The sequence below is a fragment of the Leopardus geoffroyi genome, chromosome C3 (assembly GCF_018350155.1).
Source record: "Leopardus geoffroyi isolate Oge1 chromosome C3, O.geoffroyi_Oge1_pat1.0, whole genome shotgun sequence".
Lineage (NCBI taxonomy): Eukaryota > Metazoa > Chordata > Mammalia > Carnivora > Felidae > Leopardus > Leopardus geoffroyi.
This window is the reverse complement of record NC_059338.1, coordinates 38581882-38602102: the sequence shown is the minus strand read 5'-3', so window position 1 is coordinate 38602102 and position 20221 is coordinate 38581882. Positions and strand designations below refer to the sequence as shown.

Sequence of the window (20221 nt, the reverse complement as noted above, 5' to 3'; positions counted from 1 at the left end):
GTTGCTGTTGTTCTTGTTGGGTACAGTATACTTTATTGATGGTACATGATAAGGTACGGCTCCCCAGTTCCCTCCCCTTCTTCAGGGGAGTCTGGGATGGAAACTGTGTAGAGGTTAGGAGATTCTCATTGTGTTTGGGGATGAACTGGGGCAAAGACTCCCCAGCAGCTGAGCACCTTTCTCATCTATTGCTTTTACTGGGGCTGGTGGTCCAGGGGGGGCTCTTAGTCCTTAGAGGCCATGTAGACCATCAGGTCCACCACTCAGTTGCTAGAGCCAAATTCACTATCATACCAAGAAACAAGCTTGAAAAAGTGGTCATTGAGGGGAATGCCAGCCCCAGTATCAGAGGTGGAAGAGTCAGTGCCACCGTTAAAGTCGCAGGAGACAACCTGGTCCTCGGTGTGCCCCAGGATGCCCTTGAGGGGGTCCTCTGATGCCTGCATCACCACCTTCTAGATGTGATTGTATTTGGCAGCTTTCTCCAGGTGGCAGGTCAGATCCACAACATTGGGGTTGGGGACACTGAAGGCCATTCCATGATCTTTCCATTCAACCAACTCAGGGATGACCTTGCCTACAGCATTGGCAGCACCAGTAGAAGCAGAGATGATGTTCTGGGCAGTCCCTCAGCCATCACACGGTTTTCCAGAAGGGCCATCTGTGGTCTTTTGGGTAGCAGTGATGGCATGGACTGTGGTCATGAGTCGCTCCACAATGCCAACGTTGTCATGGATGACCTTGGCCAGATGGGCCAAGCAATTGGTGGTGCAGGAGGCGTTGCTGAAAATCTTGAGTGAGTTGTCATACTTCTCTGGTTCATACCCATCACAAACATGGGGGCATCAGCAGAAGGGGCAGAGATGATGACCCTCTTGGCCTCACCCTTCAAGCGAGCCCCAGCCTTCTTCGTGGAGGTAAAGACCCCAGTGGACTACACAACATCTTCAGCACCAGCATCACCCCATTTGATGTTGGTGGGATTTCATTCTTGGAAGAAGTGTATGGGCTTTCTATTGATGACAAGTTTCCTGTTCTCAGCCTTGACTGTGCTATTGAAATTGCAGCGGCTGGAATCGTACTGGAACATGAAGACCATGTAACTAAGGTCTATTAAGAAGTCACTGATGGTGACAATATCCACTTTGCCAGAGTTAAAAGCAGCCCTTGTGACCAGGTGCCCAATATGGCCAAATCCATTTACTCTGACCTTCACCATCGTGTCTTGGGAACATGGCTGGCACTGCACCAGAAGATGCAGCTGTCTGTCGAGCAGAGAGGAGCAGAGAGCCCAATTTTAATCCTCTTTAAAACAACTTCTTCCCTCAGATTATCAGGTCCATTAAATATAAGCCTCCTGAGGGACCATCACAAAGTCTCTTATCAGGAGCTCTGGGGGAGGTGCTCAGATCACCAGGCCTGAGGAAGCTCTGGACCCTGGGCACAGACAAGGAGGATTCAGAGAAGGGGGAGATGGGGAGCCCTCCCTCCTGCCATCTGGATTCCTCTGTGACTCAGTCTCCTTCAGCTGAAACTCCCCCATTGCCCACAAACCTCACGCTCAGCCAATTTGTCTGTGAGCACAGGCTTGCAAGCAACGAGCACTAAATCAAAGCAGTTTTCCTGAATCAGGAAAATGATGAGCACATTCCAAACCTTTACAGGCTTTTCTTTCTTCGTTTCTGGAGAATTTAAAAATAGATCTGGAGATGACTCTTTGCAGCTGAATTCCACAGGCATGATATCCTCTTTCCACAGTAGAGATGTAAGGAAAACAGCTGACTGGAAAGGCCTTTCCTTGATGTCATTAATTGTCCTCCTGGTCCAATGTTAGGATCTCAACTACTAAGTGGCAGGCACCAGTGTTTGGGCAGGGCCAGCCCTGGGCAACAGCACAGAAGACCCTTCCATTCACTTCTCCCCTCATTTCCTTGGTGTACCCACTCAACTTGCCCTCTGTTCTTTCCCACTGCAAGGCACAGTGGAGTGTATCTCCAGTTTGGCTCATCTTCAGCTGCACCTGGGGTGTGTGGAAACACAGATTGCTGAGCCCTGCCCCTGGAGAGTGATTCAGGAATCTGTATTTTAGGACCAAGAACGTGTATTTTTAACTATTCCCTTGGTGATTCCGAAGATCAGCCCAGTTTAAGAAACACTGGCGTAGTGCTATGAGCAAGGACTTTGGAATCAAAGACAAAGTTGAGCTCAAACTTAACTTCTGCGCCCTGTGGCCAGGGACCATTACAAAGCTTCTCTGAGTCTCAATTTGCCCATCTGTAAAATACGAAACTTGAGTAAAGTAATGTATTTTAAATTTTTTCAGACTGAAAATCGTTGTTCTTCTTCTTCCCAAATATAAAATCAGATTCTCCCCAAACAACTCATTAAGCCAGGGGAGAATCAACAATAAGAATCATGTTGCTAAAAAGAAAGGGACCATACCTGCCTGCCACCCTACCCTCCATCTCCACCCTATCCCATCTGGGAGAGCACAGGGCAGAGGTCATGACTTCAAGCCTCTCAAGCAGCTAGTGGAGGCCTGATGCTGGAGCCCTAAGTGAGTTGGGGCAATCCTGGGTGGATGAAGCCCTGGTGGGCTGAGCAGGCAGCAGGATTCTGAGGTCTGTCAGTGCTTGTTGGTGGGACACAGGTTGTCACGTACTCCAGGTGTCCCAGGAGTGTTGGGCCACGTGAATGCTGGTGGCTAGCACAGCTGTGCCAGGAATGACTGGTCATAGGCAGGTACCTGCTATTCCCTGGTTCACTGCTGCAGGCACTATGACCATGTTATATAGGAGGTACTCATGATTTTTAAGATCCTGGAACTATAATGGGCATATATTAAGGGCTCAATAAATATTGGTTCCCACCAAGTCCTGCATTACAAGGAGATATAGTTGACTAATAAGACAATTGTGAGTTATAATCTCTCTCTAGAGAGATCATCATTTTAAGGGAGAGAGACAGAGTGTGTTAAGACCGAGGACAAATCCTTGAATATAGAGAATGTAGAGAGGGAGATGTCAGAGGTGGGTAGCAGGGGAGGTCTTCTAGCCCCCAAAAATTATACTTGCAGGATTTCCTATCTCAATAGAAAATTTAAAAGCCTTTTACTCCTTCCTTGCCAATAATCCTTCTCGTCAATAATCCTTTGTCTCCTTCTCTTTTAAGAATCAGATTGTGATGGGGCGCCTGGGTGGCTCAGTCGGTTAAGCGGCCGACTTCGGCTCAGGTCACGATCTCACAGACTGTGAGTTCGAGCCCCGCGTCGGGCTCTGTGCTGACAGCTCAGAGCCTGGAGCCTGTTTCAGATTCTGTGTCTGCCTCTTTCTGACCCTCCCTCGTTCATGCTGTCTCTCTCTGTCTCAAAAATAAATAAACCTTAAAAAAAAAAATTAAAAAAGAAAAAAAAAAAGAATCAGATTGTGCTGATTCTATCATGCCCAAACTACTGGTCAGTCTTAACTTATATTTGATAGACTGACTGCCTGTGGAGGAAAGGTTGACTGATTACATACATTTCTTCTTGCCGTGATCAGAGTGTTGTGCTTGTACGATGTTGACTCAACTCTCTTTGACTTGGCATAGGGATGATGGTATGCAGTGGTGAGTGGCAAATCATGATGGCTTTTGCATGCTTTGATGATGGCCATGGCTGTACTCAATGTCCTCCAAATTCATAGCCCCCACACCCATGGAATGGAGCCTCAGGTGAAGGTGGGGAGGACCCTTCTTGGTATGAACGATAAAAGGGTTTCTCCTTGCTCAGCAGGTAGTATGCAGTCAACCAATATTTGTAGATTGCTTCCTTGATTTTGTTCTAAATTTTTAAATTTCTTCTGAAATCTTTAGGATTCTAGATTTTGGTCGTAGGAGAAGCATGGATGGGGAAGAAGTGAACTGTGAGATTAGATAATATTTTATAGTTCAACTTTTATATTTCTGCTGTATTGTGTAGCAAGAAGGCTTAACGAGAAAGAATGGTCTTTGGAGTTTGGTGGACTTGGTTTCAGATCTTGCCTTCACCAGGTAGTTAGTCCAGATAGGCTAAAATCTCAGTAGCTTCAAACAGTGAAGATTTATTCATCCAAGTCGGAGTCCAGTGCAGGTGGCAGAGGGCAGGGTGAAGGGTGCTCTGCTCCACTGAGTCATTCAGGGACCAAGCTCCTCCCATCTTAATCATGTGGCTTTGTGGTGCCTGGGCCATCCAGATAGTGACAGGAAAGGGGATGAAGGACCATTTGCCAGATTTTTATGGGCCAGGCCTGGAAGTGGCAAAAAATCATCTCTGTCCCCATTTCATTGGCCAGAACTCAGTCACTTGGCCAGTCTTTAACAACAAGAGGGCTGGGAAATAAATGTAGGTGAACATGTGCTTAGAAAGAAAAGGAGAATATGGATATTATTCCGCCACAGGTGTGTGATCTTGGGTAAATGACTTCAATTCTCTTAGCCTTAATCTCCTCATCTGTACAATGGGAATGTTCCGTATCTAGTGGGGCTGTTATAAGACTTGAAGGATATGATATACATAGCATGCTTGATATACAAGTATGCCCTTCTCTTTTAAGTGTACAAATCAGCACTTTTTTCTTCCTCTGGGTAACCCCAAACACTAACTGGTTGGCAGTTGGGCCTCAGTAAGCTTTCTACCTAGTTAGGAGAACATGGATGAATACTCACTGCTCCTTTTCACCTGGGGGTGAAGCGCTTAGTCTGAATGACTTCCTCTCCAGGAATTGGTGAGCGGTCACTAAATCTTGGGGAAGAAGTTGTCTTCAGGTCTTTTCATGGTGTGTGTTAAGGGTCTGCTGGAGTATTACCTTAATATCTAGGAGCTATTTACTTGGAGGAAAATAACCAGAAAAAAGATACTTCCATAGTAGCATCAGACATTTATGTTAATATAGGTGAAAACATTCTGATGGGAATGAGTAGACTGTTGGAAGTATTTGGGAAAATTCTTTCCTTCTCTTGAAATCTTTAAGAAAAGGGCAGTGAAGTGCCTTTTGAAGTTATCCAGAACATCTCAGTTTAGGGTCAGAAGAATGGACTGTTGCTTGTGGGGCCACTTCCTCTCCCCTGTTCTTTCTCAGAGTGGTCCTTTTCTCTCTCCTCCTGGAAATGAGGTGCCTAAGCCTTTGTGCCTGGGTTGACCTATCCAAGAGATATCCTCTGAGGTCTTCTTTATATGAATATCCAGACTCCCTAACCCTCCAGGTCAGGTTCCAGAACATTCTGTTCAGTTCACCAGTCAGACCCAATGAGGAACAAGCAGAAGAAGGTCAATGTAGGAGATGTAAGGGGAGAAGATAATAGTGGGGGGTTGTCATGGGAAGCGGGATATAAACAAAATGCCTGTTTCCAAAGATGCCTTAATGTCCTGTGTTCTCTGCTCTCCAAGACGTACACTGTAGGGTGGTTGCGGCAGGGCGAGGAGCTGAACGCCAAGCTCAGCTCCAAGAGAGGAGAAAGGGGGAAGGTTTGGTGGCCAGATGCTTTTCCTTCCTCTGACTTTTGCTGGGTCACTTAGAAACGACTAGGAAACCCAGACTGTGTTCCTTTCTCTGAATGCCTTCCAGCTATGTCCCTCCCCAACCCCTAACTGGAGGCCACACTATTTTTACATTTCTCTTGGGAAGTAGATTCCAAAATTTCTGTAAGTCTTCCCGTCAGCGGAGCCTCTGATTTCCAGTAAATTCAGGGTCGCCTAGTTTTCTATATTCATTTGCATTCGTTTGCATAAAATTAGCATGCTTCTGAGTCCCGGACTCTGAGTCAAAGCAACTCAGAGAATTAATGCAAATGGGCTCCAGCTTTCCTGCCCCACAGAGGTGGCAGAGAGAGGCAGCCTCGGCCTCAGAGAGAGCAAGAGTGGTGGCCCTGACTTGTAGGCAAGAGGTTTTGTCATCCACTTGACCTGTAGATCCTCACTCTGGGTCCACTGAGAGCTCTCAGGGGGCCTCTGTTTTCCAGACCCTGAAGCTTCACCCTCAATGTGGTAGAGCCTAGCAGAGGGGATTTGAGTCATGAAGCAAGCTTTGGGGGGTTAGTTTTGGTGGGACAGGAGTGGGTGAGGAGGGATCCTCAGATCCGAGTAAAAATCAGAAGGAAGCAGTGAAGTCAGAGGCGGGGATGGAAGGAGGGATGACAGAGAGCCTCACTGGACATGGAGACAGACCAGGGAGGGGAGCCTTGGGGTAGGAAAAGGAAAGAGGGGAGAGGGAGAAGGAATGGGTGGGGAAGCTCTGTGTGGCTAGTTAGATTGGAGAGTGATCATCTGTTATCTAGGAAGTTAGTGGTCACAGTTAGTGGGGGAGTGGCGGGGCAGATTTTCTGGAGCCCGTTCCTTTCCTTTCTCTTAGACAAGGGTTTCTTGCTGGGCCCGGAAAGTCATCCCTTGGGTCTGTCCAGGGATGGTCTGAGGTGTCACAGCCTGAAAGTGCCTATGACAGATTTTTTAGCGGTCCCAGGTAAGACAGATGTCGGCAGTGTGGAACTAGAAGGAACAAGCCACTCTGCCCACATATGCACCTCATTCCTCCAGTGGCCAAGACACCCTGGGCCTGAGTGAGAGGCAAGGAGTGGAGGGAGATGGAGGGGCCCCCAGAGCCAGGGGGAGAGGGTGGTGCCTGATACGGCGCCCAGTATTCTAAGCCATGGAGTTTGTTGACTGCCTGCTGGCTAAAGGCTGGCCATTCACCACGGTGCAGGGGCAGATACCTTCTAAGGCCACGTACTTCACAGAGTCAGCCCACCCTGGGGTCTGGGGGGTGAGCCCCAGTATGAGACGTCTTGGGATTTAATCCTGGCTTCACCACTGGAGGCCTTGGGTAAGTTATTTGAACTTGTCTGTGCCTCAGTTCCTTCATCTGTAAAATGGGAATAATAATGCCGACTTCATAGAGCTGTGGAAAAAGAACTAAACACAACAGCCCCTGTAGAGTTTTTAGAACAGCGGCTGCCAGAGAGGAAGCACTCAATAGATACTACTGTCATTATACGTGGCAGCCCCATAAGATGAAGGAACAGACTGCAGAACTTGGAAGGAAACACTGGGTGGGCTCCCCGTTTCTTGGCTTCGTGCCCAGTGTGGCAGCTGCTCATACACTTTCAGCTCAAGTGGATACAGCCACAGCAGCAGGCCGTGTGGACGAGGGCCAGGCGCGGGCTCTGGCCAACCACAGGCTGGGAAATGACACGGGTAGTGATGTGGTTTCCTTTTTTCCTCTCTTTCCAGGCGGGGAGTATGAAGGGAAAAGAAATTGCTCTTTTGTTTGGCAGGCACAGGAGCTGGAAGGAGGGACCCTACCAGGAAGAAAGGCAGGGAACCCTGCACGACTTATCTGGACCACTCCCAACAAAGGGATTCTGGGGAGGGTCTTTGGGCATGGCCTCTGTGGGCAAGGAAGGACTAAGCGTCATTAGTGATATCTCTCCCTGTCCTGGGCCTCCTGTCAGTCAGAGCTGCAGAGGGCTGCTGGAAGGGAGGGAAGGAAGGGGCGTAGGGAAGGATAGAAGGCCCTGGACACACTGCGCCTGGATGCAGGAGTGACCGATGGATCCTTTCCTGTCAACAGAGTCCTCAACATATGCCATTTCTCCCCTCTGTCTCTCACACACAGACACCTCCAGGACTCCCTCTTGGCCCAAGGTGACTTCCCTGACAGCATGCCTCAGTCTCAGTCTCAGCTTATCACCGATTTACACAGCTGCTATCTTGTGGCCTAAAGCACTGAGCTGGTAGATCACAAAAAGTTCTGAGAGGCTTCTTAGCAGGCTGTTCTCCACGTCCTTACTACTGAGATCCCAATGTGCCACCCCCCACCCCCATTTTCTCCAGCCCTTGCTTTTCCCTTGAAGTTCAGCCCCTGATGCTATGCGATGTCTGGTGGCCCAGCCTGGGATTCACCCTCTGGGCCCTCGCCTCCTCCCGAGTGGAGTCATCCGACGAAACAGGTTGTAACGTAACAGAGTCTCTGTCTCTCGGCCTGGACATAGAGTTGTGACTCCTGGCCCTATGTCACTCCAGATTTATCCTTAGCCCGACTTCTGTCGTCATCAGCTTAAGTTAAATTCACCATCCCTGTTGGATACCCAGAAAAGTCCCAAACCGGTTGCTAGTTGATAATCAAGTTTAGAGGATTCTTGGATTTCAGCAACAGAAAGGAGTAATTGTGTCTGGGTGCAGTCAGTTGGTTGGAGGGGGACCGGTTGAGCTAATCCCGCTTTGCTCTATCCACAAGACCCCCACCCATCTCTGAAGGCCCGGACCCGGACCCGGGCCAGGACTGGGACAGGCCTCTCTGGGAACAGAGGCCTGCCAGACTGGTTTCTCTCCTTGACCAAGAAGCCAAAAAGAGATTGTAATGTTGAGGCAATGAATGTGAAACAGAAACAAATGGTTCTAGTTCCAGGAAGTCAGAAATGGAAGGAAAAGTCATTGGTATTCTTTGGGACCCACTGTGGGCTAGGTTTTGGGCTGTGCTCACCAGAACTCTGCCACTTACTTGAAGTAGGACCTTGGGAAAGCCCCTGTCCTCTCTAGGCCTCAACTTCCTCATATGTAAACTACATCTGGGATTAGTCAAGACCTTTCCGGGCCTGACATGCTATGTATGGCTCCAGGTGTCCCAGGATTCCATCACCAGAGGGTCAAAGAGCTTGGGGATATGTAGGGAGGGATGGGGAGAAGAGGACTACGAAATGCCCAGTGGGATTCCTTGTGAGTTTGGTTCATTGAAAGGGGGAGGAAAAGAAGGGAGTAAGAAAGTAAAGTGAAAAGAGGTAAGAACATAAGAGAGGGAGTTAAGGAGAGGGAAAGTAGGAAAGATGGAGGTGGCTGCAGTGACCTCAGGGCTCCTTAGGTACATCCTGGCCAGGGGGCTTTGTTAGCATGGGGGTGGGGGGGGGTGGCAAATTGTATTTTCCAAAGAAGGCCACGACAATATTCCCACCCCCCATGCCCTTTCACAATGTGATCTTGCCATTTCCCTCTGAAGAGGTGGACTTGAATTGCTCTCCCTTTAAATCTGGGTTGCTCTTATGACTTGCTTGTAACCAGCAGAATGTGGTAGCAGTTCTGCCGGGTGACTTCTGAGGCTCAGCCAGAAGCAGCTTCCCCTTGGTTATCTTGGGATATTTGCTCTGAGGGAAGCCAGTCTGACTACCTGTGACCATCATGCCAGAAGGCCCCATGGAAGCCTGCCTCTTGATAATCCCACCTTATGGCCATTTTCTTCAAGGCACCGGACACAGGGATGGAGCTCTCCTTGACTCTCCGGACCAGACTACTGAACCACCTCGCTCGATACCATGAGCAGCAGAAGCCAGTGCTCCCAGGTAAGCCTTGTCCAAAGTCCTGGTGTAGAAGAATCTATGAGATACCATCTTTTGGGGTCACAAAGTTTTGGGGGGTAGTTTGTTATAAAGCAAAAGGTCGCTGGAACGGGATGGTAGGAGAGGCGTATAAAAACATAAGCTTCCTTGAAATGAGAAACCCTTGAAAATGTATGAACAACACTTAAGATCTCAGAGACGTGTGAGATTTCAAAGCTAACTTGAAAGCCAACCTCTAACTTTCCCTATTCAGGATATTCTAACACAATTACCATTTTCCATGGTTGCCATATATGTTTTTGAAAAGTATGTTTTTAGGGGCGCCAGGGTGGCTCAGTCAGTTAACCATCCGACTCTTGGTTTCAACTCAGGTCATGACCTCACGGTTCATGAGTTTGAGCCCTGCTTCAGGCTCTGCACTGGTAGTGGGATTCCCTCTCTCTCCCTCTCTGTCTGCCCCTCTCCCCCGCGTGTGCGCACGCACGTGCTCTCCCTCTCAAAAATAAATAAATAAACTTATTTTTTAAAAGTGCATTTTTGTGAGAAAGGGAGAAAAGGCACTTCATCCCACCAGGATAGTTTTCAAAGGAAAGAGATGAGCAACGTCAAATGTTGGCAAGGATGTGACAACCAGAAGGCTCACGCGTTCCTGGCAGGCATGTTAATGGCACAGTCACTTTGGGATATCATCTAAAACTGAACATATGCATATATTCAATTCCATTTCGAAGTATATGCCTGACAGAATTTTATGTATATTTTTACCCAAAGGTCTGCATATAAATGTTCATAGCAGCACGATTCCTAATAGTCAAAAATTGGAAACAACCCAAACACCCTCCAGCAGCTGAATGAATAAATAAATGGCAGAATATTTTTGCGATGAAATACTGTATGGCAATGAGAATGAATGAACTGTTGCCAGAAAAAAAATCCTGGGCAAATCTCATGAATAGGAGGCTGAGGGAAAGAAACCAGAGTCAAAGAATATATACAGTGTGATTCCGTTGGTATAAAGTTGAAAAACAAAGCAAAATTAATCTATGGTGTTAGAAGTTAGGTTAATGGTTACCTTTGGCGGTAGTGACTAAAAGAGAACATGAGGGGGGCTTCTAGAGTTGTGGTGAGGTTCTTTTTTTTTTTAATGTTTGTTTATTTTTGAAAGAGAGAGAGCACACACGCGAGCAAGCGGGGGAGGGGCAGACACACACACACACACACACACACACACACACACACACACACACACACAGAATCTGAAGCAGGCTCCAGGCTCCGAGCTGTCAGCAACGAGCCCACCGTGGGGCTCGAACCCATGAACCACAGGATCATGCCCTGAGCTAAAGTCGGACACTCAACCGACTGAGCCACCCACGCGCCCCTGTGTTGATGTTCTGATTCATCACTGGTGCTAGTTATGTGGGGGTTTTGGGTACATATGTTATACTTCAAACTAAAATGTTAAAAACAGGAGGAAGGACATACTCTCAAAGCAAAGGATAAGCCTTTCAAAAATGAATTTGGCTTCATAAAGCGTTTTTTTAATGAAAAACTTTCCAAAACCAGTGTAAATTGCATTATGGCAAGGTGCTGGGCCTGTGGTGATGTCCGTGGGAGAACAAAACCAGGGTGACGTGGCCAGCAGCGACTGGAACTGTGGGGAACAGGCCAGCCCACCAAGGAAGGTGCTCTTCAGTGGCTCTTTGCTGCCAACCGCGCTGTGTGCACGTGACGTGCATATCGAGGAGGGTCTTTCCCAGCCTTTTGCAGGCCATGGCACATGTAGAAAATGGCAACACTGGAAGGGCATTCCGGGGTGTCAGCTGGGGCTATTGGCAGCCAAAACCAACTGGCTAGGTCGTCCAGGTGCCCCAAAGATGATGGGTATCATCACCCCAGCACACCTGTGAGAAGACACCCACTTAGAGAGTGTGGGAAGACATGCACCTCTATAACACATTTTTGGGTCTTGTGCTCTTCTCCAGGAAAATCCAGCTCTATATCCCCCTCACCTCTGCATTACGGGTTCCATTTGCGGTAGTGAAGATCAGGGGGTTCAGGGGTTTATGCAGCATTCTGGCCTCGTCTCCCCTTCCAGCCTCATTTCCCACCACGCTCTCACCCCCCACCCCGCACTTCACCCCTCCCCATCCCCTAAGCACATTACATCCTGGGCACACTGCACTCGTCTATCATCTAGAAACATCTCCCAAGATCCCACAATGCCCAAGTCTTTTTTTTTCTCCATCATCTCTCTGCTCAGACCTTCCCCTCTCTGTGATGCCTCTTTCTATACACTGCCCAAGGCCACTGCCACACTTTGGCTTGTGGTACTGGCGTGTGTGTGTGTGTGTGTGTGTGTGTGTGTGTGTGTGTGTGTATGTACATGAACATCTTCATGGACCCTGATTTCCTATCTTGCCCACAGTAGGTGTTCAACAGTTGTTTCTCGAATGACTTCTAGGTTGCAGAGGGACCCTGACCATAACTCTACCCTACCTCTATTCGTTTGTTTTTTTTTTAATTTTTTAACGTTTATTTATTTTCAAGAGACAGAGACAGAGTACAAGTGGGGGAGGGCAGAGAGAGAGGGAGACACAGAATCTGAAACAGGCTCCAGGCTCTGAGCTGTCAGCACATAGCCCGACGCAGGGCTCAAATCCACAGACTGCGAGATCATGACCTGAGCCGAAGTCGGACACTTAACCGACTGAGCCACCCAGGCACCCCAGACCCTACCTCTTTTCTTCATGGTCACTCTGTCCCCTTGAGTCAGAACCCCCAACCTCCCAGGGCACCCATCTTGTGGTCACTCCACACTCTGCCAGAGGCTTGGAGCCCTGCAGCCTGGATGAGGTGCCTCCTCTTGACTCAGACCCCTCCCTCCCAGCTCACACCTCTGGGATTGGTGTTATGCTAACTGTGGTGTGACAAAGGGAAGGCGTGACTGCCACTCAGCCTCAGTCCTGGCTCCTCTCTTTCAAGCAGCAGTCTGCATTACCAGGATGTGGCCACAAGGGGCTCTGCCAGGCGACTCTTGGGCACAGTGAGGAGGGTTCTGTGGGAATACCTCCTGTCCCCATGGGCAAGGAACAGTTCAGGCAGTGTCTCCTCTCCTCTCCAGTTTCCTTTGGCTGCCTTGTCCTGCTGTTTTACCCCTTAGCCACCTAGAAGCTGTTTTATATCTTAACACATTCCTCCTTGCTTTCCACAGAGTGAGGAGGGCCTTCCACTTTTGTCATTTCCACCTCCTTTAGCTGAGCCTACACCATGATCTCCTGGTCTTTCAGGATGTGGGGTGGAAAATTGTCCTGTTCCATCATTTCACACCTCTGGATCCCACCTCCCTTCTGTTTCCCCCACTGCCACCCAGGATCAGGATTCCCCATCTCTGGGCAGGATTAATGGAATGGCTTCCTGGAGGATCCCCTGTCTCCAGACAGCCCCCTGTCCATCAGCTGTCCACTCTGGAGCCAGAGAGAACTTACTCCCGTCAGACGCTGGCCTTCAATGGCTCCCCAAATCCTGGACATTCACGCAGCACCCCAGGTGCCCGAAGATCCCGCTGCCTGATTCTCCAGCCTCATGTCCCTCTTCTCCCCTTGTGCTCCAACCAGCAATACTGAAATCCTGTGGTTGCTCAACACATCGTAATATTTCAAGGCTTCGTACTTTGCACGCATCCTTTTCTGTGACCTGCACCTCCTCCAGCTTTGCCCTTACTCCTCATCCTCCTCCACCTGGCAGAGACCTAGTCATTCTTAAAACTGCTAGTTCCTCTGTGAACCCTTCCCTGACCCAAGACTCCTTCCCATGCCCCAGAACCCCTCCTCTGAATAGATCCTGTTCCCCGAACATGCATCTCTCATTGTATCTGTCACTGGGCATTGTGATGATGACCCAAGCCTGCCCTATTTTCTCCATTGTCCCTGTCCCTCCCTGTGGGATGTGGAGTTGGCACTCAGTAGGTGATACATGAAAGGAGTTGCATCATCCCCTCTCTGCACCATCACCTCCACCTTGAGCAAGTCTTTCAAATGCTCTGAACCCCCATTTGCCCATCTGCAAAGTGGAGACATGTGAGAAGCAGAAGGAGGCACGTACATTAAAGAACCTGCGTGCCATTAAACGACTAAGTTCTGTGCAGATGTCTTTATTGCATTTTCTTCTTCCAGACCAGTGTTTACCTGCACTTGCCTGGGTGGAATCACGGGATGAAAAGAATGTGATGTGATCTTTTTGTAATTTCCCCACCTTGAATCCAGGGGAAAGCTGGTTAAGAGTAAACCATTAATTCTGTCCCCCTGCAGCTCCCAGTCTTCTCCGAGGCTCTGGGTTAATGATTCTAGGTTGTTTTCCTCACCAGGCAAGTTCCATTCTTTAAGAATGACTTGATTCACTCCAATAATTCTCCAGCCTGGGGTTGTGAACCTTGTTTCGCTGGAGGAAACAGTGGATGTGTGTAGGTCTCTGGCTGTCTTCCTTCCTCACCCGTGCCCCAGGCCCCGCCCCATGGCCACCATTCCCTTTACCAACAGAAGAGACCCCTCCCCTCCCCCCAAGGAGGGCTGCAAAAGTCACAGCATCTGTGTTGCTTGGACCTAACAAATAACCTCCCTCATGTGAGGTTTAAGGATTTGTGTTCTGAACCCCAGAAGGAGAGATTTGGCAAGGAGAAACGCTTTTAAACTTTTGAAAACCGAGCTCAGGATGGTTTCTCCATACCAACATTTAATTAGTGGCTGCCAGAGGAATGGGTCGTAGGGAGAGGCAGCCCCAACAGGGACTGGTCCCAGGAATCCCAGGCAGGAGGTCATGCAGAGGTTGGGGACACAGCTCGAAGGTGGTCTGGACACTCTGGAGATAAGGCCAGCTGAGGACTGTGAGCTCACGGAAATCCCAAAACCAGGTCACAGTCAGGAGTCTCCCCAGCTCTCATCCCTCCCTCCCCTTAATCCAGTCCGTTTGGTGCAGAGTGTTTTGGAACATAGCGTTGAGAATGCTTTGCATACAGAAGTGGGGTCGGGGGTGGGGTGGGCTGATGGATCACTGTTCTACAAAAGTTCCAACTTTTCTGAGCCTCAGTGCTTCTATCTGTAAAATAGAGAGATTATTCCTTTTTAATAGCGATATTCCTTTTTAATAACCAAACGAGGATTAAATTGTCTCCTTAAACTGGATCTTGTAATATGGTCATAGCACTACCTAAGAGTGAACACATAAGGGATAAGGCATTGGTTAGGGACGTCCAAGGCAAGAACTTCATCACTATTGCCATGGTGATTCTAGGACCATTCTGACTGCAGAGAGAGTAATGTGAAAAATATAGCTGTGTGCCCGTGTACCCACCCCACCGCCTTGCTTAGGAGATCGATCAACACCACTGAAAGCCCTGTGTTCACCTCGTGATCCCGTCTTGGCTTCCCCCATGAATTTTGTATCTACGGTTTCAAACATGTACTTTTGATCTTAGTTTTTGATCTTGGTTTTGAGCTGTTCTGTAAGTGGTATAGGCTATAGTCACAGAATAGGTTTTTCCCTCTGCCAACGCGTGGAGCCAATGTGTGTAGCTGCCCTTCATTTTCACTGCTGTATGTCTATCTCTGTACGTATCCTGCTGTACTCTCAATTGTGTTGATGGGAATTTGGGCTGTGGGCACAGTGTCTTGCTAACATTCTCACCGTCTTAGAACCAATTCCTCCCTTGGAATTGGAATAGACCCTGGAGACTGTTTGCGGCTCTACCCTGTTCCCTCTACTGACTGGCCTGAGGGTAGGGGAGTCCTGTTCTTGCTGGGTCTATGGACCTGCAAGGAGGAAGGGCTGTTTATAGAGAAAGGGTGGAAGAAAAGGAAGAGCTTTCCAGGCCATAGTTTGACTTTCAGCCGTGGCCCTCAGGAACAAGCCAGATGGGCCTTGAGGCAAGATGAAGCACTCCTTTGGCTCTGAGCAGCAGTGTGAGGTGGGGGCTGCCCTTGACCCCACCCCGGGGTCTCAGACCCGACCCCTGCTGACCTCACAGTAGTGTGAGGTCACTACTGGGCTGCGAGACCTAGAAATTCAGACAGAACGCAGCATGCCATTCTCAGGTTATATGGTTCTTTATTTAAACTGCTGTGAGGAAAGCCCTACTAAGGGGCTTCGAAGGTCACGGTCTCCATAATGTCAGATGTCCCTCTCCCCGCGCTCTCCAGGCCCTGGCAGTTCTCCGAGGCCTCGATGGCCTCCAGCCCGCTCCTGTCCACCGCCTTAGGCAGCACGCCCACGTCTCTGCCGCGTAGGGAGCCCGTGGTCCTGGTAGTAAGGTTGGCTTTGACGTTCCGCAGGAACAACCCGATCCTGCCCAGCCTCTTGGTGGCTAACCCCGAGCTGGCGGTGGATAAGCTCCGCCCCGATTTGTGGGAGGCCCTGGACTCCTTGGGGATGGGCGCGTGGCCGATGCCTTTGTGGGGGGCTCGCCTCCCGCCCCCCGGGCTGCCGCGGGCCTTGTCCTTGTCCTCCCTCGCGGCTCTGTGGCCGGCTAAGGACCGCCCGGAGGCTTTCCGGTTGGTCTTGTCCCCCCCGGCCTTGTGGCGCGTGTCGGCTGCCCTGCGGCGATCGGAGCCCCGAAAGGTTCGCTCCTTGTCTCTGCGCTCCCTCCGGACCTGGCGCGGCTGCCTTCCCGCCTGCTCACCCTCCGCGCCTCCGCTCTGCGCGTCGGAGAGGAGCGCTCTCTCCACGTTTCCCGCCACAGTCTTGCGGGCGCCCTCTGTCCCTGCGAAGGTCGGGGTCCTGCGGGCCCGCTGGGAGAGGCTGGTCGACGAGCCGGAAGTAAACCCGGGGATCTTCGCGGCACCTGCCAAGGCCAGCTTCCTGCTCTCTGGGGAGAGGTTGGCGGTGCCCGCAATGGCTAGGTTGGTCCTGCTTCCTCCCGGCCCCGCGGTGGCTGCACCTGCTACGGCCGCGCCTAGCCGATCCGGGGCGGCTGACTTGGTCAAGGCCACGCTCAAAGCGCCTGCCGCGGTGTCCGCTGCGATCCCTGCTGCGAACCCCGCGGCCGTCCCTCCTGTCACCACCGCTGCCGCCCCCGCCGCCTCCCGCGCTGCCACGGCCACCGCCAGCTCTACGTGTGGCTCTGCCGCCGACTCCCTGTGGAGCTCTGCAGGTTTTGGGGTGGCGGCGGCTGCATCGGGTTTGTGGGAGGCCTGACGGGTCCCCTCCCCACCTGCAAAAGCTGCAGAGGTGGCCCCGGCCACCTCGGAGACCACGTGGAGGCTCCTAATGCTGACCTGATCCTGATGGCCCTTTCCTTGGAAATCCGCCCCTGCTGGGCTCCTCTTGTCCTCTTCCTCAAACACAGGCATGCAAAGCATGTCCGCTGGGAGGGCGTAGGTACTGCTGTTGCTGTCCACTGGTGGTCGCAGGAGGTACACAAGCTTTTCCCAGTAGGTGAAGAGGTCTTCCCGTGTGTCCAGAGCAGGGCACAGCTGCAGGTAGCACGAGCGGCCGGTGGCGAACTTGAGGCGCAGCTGTTGTTTCTCGCGGTGGTGAATGGAGATCCTCACGAACTTCAAGGGAAGGAGCCTGGTGAGCTCTAAGGTCTTGGTAGCCTTGCGGCCTTTTCCCTTGGTGGCCTGGCCACGCCCGCCATGCTCTTCGCAGCCGGTGGCCGGTCGGGCCAGCAGCATGACGTCCGGTAGCGGGAGGATGGGGCTGGTGGACGCGATGCCCACGGTCACCATTCTGACCCGGTTGTGCACATCGATCACTTCTCCCCTTTTGGTGATCTGGATAAAGTCACTCTCAAATATAGGCGCGTACTTGAAGATGTCATACTCCCCCTTGTGCAGGTGTCGCTGTAGTTTCCCCATGGCCATGTTGAACATGCCCACTGCGGAGTGGCTGTGGGCTGTGTGATAGGGGAGCAGAGACTCGGGGTTCATGACTCTCTCCTATCACAAGAGGCAGTGCGGGCAAGGCGGGTCCCTGGATCTCCTCTCCCTTGGCCTGGCTGGCAGAGGGTATATAGCCGAGCTCCTGTGTCACACAGGTGGCTCTATGGCCAGTGTCTCAACCCCACCCCACCCCACGGGGGCCACCCCCCTTTGCCTCAGAGCCTCCCAGAGACACGAGTGAGGGTGGGAGCTCAGAGGATTACAGAGGGGGTGCTGTAGGGTGCCTGGACCCCAGACTGAAATTCTGCAAGGGTGCAGAGATGTATGGTGGACTCCTCCACCTCACCTCCACCCCTGAAATTTTATCTCCCCAAGAGGCTGGGAACTGCAGACCTGGTGACAGAACTAACTCAGCCTAACTAACCCCTGCGCAGCCATATTTATCCTCTGCTGCCCTTTGTGACCTGTCACGGTCACATACCCCTTTGTTGTCATCCATCCCCCAGGCAGCCCCCTCAGGGCAGGGCCACCATCCTCCTCCCCAAACACCCCCACTGTCCCCACAGAGGACAGGCCCATCCTTCCAGGGACTCAGGTGGGCATCAAAATAAAAATTTCTTCAAATGGGAACATTTTGTGTGGGGATCTTTTTTTTTTTTTTTTTTTTTTTTTAATCCTCCCCAAATGCAAAAGATTCAGCAACTGGACAAAATCCATTGGACTAGAAGGTGATGGGATACACTTGGAGCCACGTGAGCTCATGGTTTCATTTTATCCAATAACCTTGAACTGGCAGTCTTGGTCCTTAGCTTGCTTTTTCATAAAATCTCAGTAAACATGGAAGATATCAACCATTAATAATAACATTAAAGGGGCGCCTGGGTGGCGCAGTCGGTTGAGCGTCCGACTTCAGCCAGGTCACGATCTCGCGGTCCGTGAGTTCGAGCCCCGCGTCGGGCTCTGGGCTGATGGCTCAGAGCCTGGAGCCTGTTTCCGATTCTGTGTCTCCCTCTCTCTCTGCCCCTCCCCCGTTCATGCTCTGTCTCTCTCTGTCCCAAAAATGAATAAACGTTGAAAAAAAAATTTAAAAAAAAAACATTAAAAACTCATCCACGAGGTGCCCTGCTATGTTCTTCATATATGACCGTTAAGAGTCCATTGAGTTTGGTACTGTCGTTACCGTCCCGTTTTACAGGTGAAGACACTGAGGTATCATTTGCCTAACTTCACAGAAGTAATGGTTGTAGAGGCGGTATTTGAATGCGGGTCTAGCTGATTCCAAAGCCTTTGTTCTGAACCACTCCAGTACTTTGCCTTCTCGAAGAAACCTTGCACCAGCCACACACTTTTCAAACCAGTCTGATTTAACTACCTTCAAGAAGAACCGTTTGATGCACTGTTGGAAGTTGTGTAACTCCATAGGTGTATATATATATATGTCATGGACAGAACCCAAGACGACTACTACAGGCAGTGGCTGGGCTGAAGTGGGGACTAAATTATCCAGGTGGCCATCTTTGTTCCTTCCCTCCATTATGTTTCCATAAACAGCCTGTGTATGGACACCTAGTTATTCTCTCTGAAGACCCCCAGTTTTCTTCCCTTCTTCCCCAGTGAAATGAAGGGGGCGGGGGGCCTGGGATGTAATCTTCAATTCCAAGAGGCTGCCAAACATCCTCCTGTAGCAACCTCCCTACCATGCACAAGTGGTTTGAAAGCAGTGACACCTATGGGGAGTGTGTGCCACCATACTTCCTGCCTTATCGCGCCCCCCCCCCCCCACAGAGCTAGACGCAGAATGTGTAATTTCTTTTTTTTTAAGTTTATTTATTTATTTTGAGAGAGACAGACACAGTGTGAGTGGGGGAGGGGCAAAAGGAGAGGGAGAGAGAGAATCCCAAGCAAGCTCCACACTGCCAGCGCAGAGCCCGACGTGGGGCCCAAACCCACGAAACTGTGAGATCATGACCTGAGTTGAAACTAAGAGCTGGACGCTTAACCAGCTGAGCCACCCAGATGCCCCAGAGTGTGTCAGTTCTAAAGATTTTTTTTAAAAGTCCATTTATTTGAGAGAGACAGGGTGGGGGAGTGGGTGGGAGGAAAGACAGAGAGAAAGGGAGACAGAAAATCCTAAGTAGCCTCTGCACTGCCAGAGCCGTGCCTGATGTGGGACTTGAACCCATGAAGCCGCGAGATCATGACCTGAGCCAATATCAAGAGTCAGATGCTTAACTGACTGAGCCACCCAGACGCCCCGTAATTTCTAAATTGTTACTTGAAAGTTCTGAGAAACACACCTGCTCCCAACTCTCATCCTCCAGGTTGATGAAATCTTTCCTGAAATTCTACCTTAGAGATTCAGTCCTTGAAAACAAAGGCAATCTTTCCATTAAAATACACACACCTGTCCAGTAGGGTGAAAGGATAAACAAAATGTGGTCTATCCATACAGTGGAATGTTACTCAGCCATAAAAAGGAATGCAATGCTGATACCTGCTACAACGTGGATGAATCCTGAAAACATTATGTTAAGTGAAAGAAGCCAGACACAAAAGGCCACATACCGTGTGAATCTACTTATATGAAATATCCAGAAGAGGCGAATCCATAGAGACAGAGTTTAGATTAGTGGTTGCCTGTGGCTGGAGGGAGGGGAGAATGGGGAGTGACTGCTTAATAGGTCCAGGATTTACTTTGTGGGGGATGTAAATTCTGGAAGTAGGTAGTGGTGATAGTTACCCAGTATTGTGAATATACTGAGTTGTACACTCTAAATAGGTACAATGGCAGATTTTGTGTTGGGTGTATTTTCTCTCTTTCTCTCTCTCTCTCTCTCTCTCTCTCTCACACACACACACACACACACACAAATATACACTCCTGCTTGGGACCCTTTAGAGAAAGGTCAATGGTGTGATCTAGAGCGAGCTACTTAGTTTTCCATTTCATCTGTAAAATGGGGACAAGTCACTGAGGATGAAATGAGATACTGCATGTAAAGGTTGCA

General features: G+C 50.1%; 1 protein-coding gene, 1 long non-coding RNA gene and 1 pseudogene across 2 annotated transcripts; all 3 read right to left on the bottom strand.

The window, feature by feature from the left end:
* Window positions 1-224: 224 nt before the first annotated feature.
* Window positions 225-1285, bottom strand: LOC123586448 (annotated as a pseudogene).
* A 12187-nt stretch (window positions 1286-13472) lies between these two features.
* LOC123586445 lies at window positions 13473-15313 on the bottom strand. Its single transcript, XR_006706795.1, has 2 exons — window positions 15022-15313; window positions 13473-14433 (listed from the first exon to the last, which is right to left on the bottom strand). It is a non-coding gene; the product is annotated as an uncharacterized LOC123586445 (long non-coding RNA).
* A 111-nt stretch (window positions 15314-15424) lies between these two features.
* Window positions 15425-17827, bottom strand: GARIN4 (golgi associated RAB2 interactor family member 4). The gene has a single exon (XM_045452483.1). It carries the CDS (start codon window positions 17259-17261, stop codon window positions 15471-15473), a length of 1791 nt encoding a protein of 596 aa, XP_045308439.1. The 5' UTR covers window positions 17262-17827; the 3' UTR covers window positions 15425-15470.
* Window positions 17828-20221: the final 2394 nt, after the last annotated feature.

What these genes read in the sequence shown, in the direction of transcription:
- GARIN4 (XM_045452483.1), bottom strand. Translation starts at nt 17,261, where the DNA reads ATGAACCCCGAGTCTCTGCTCCCCTATCACACAGCCCACAGCCACTCC.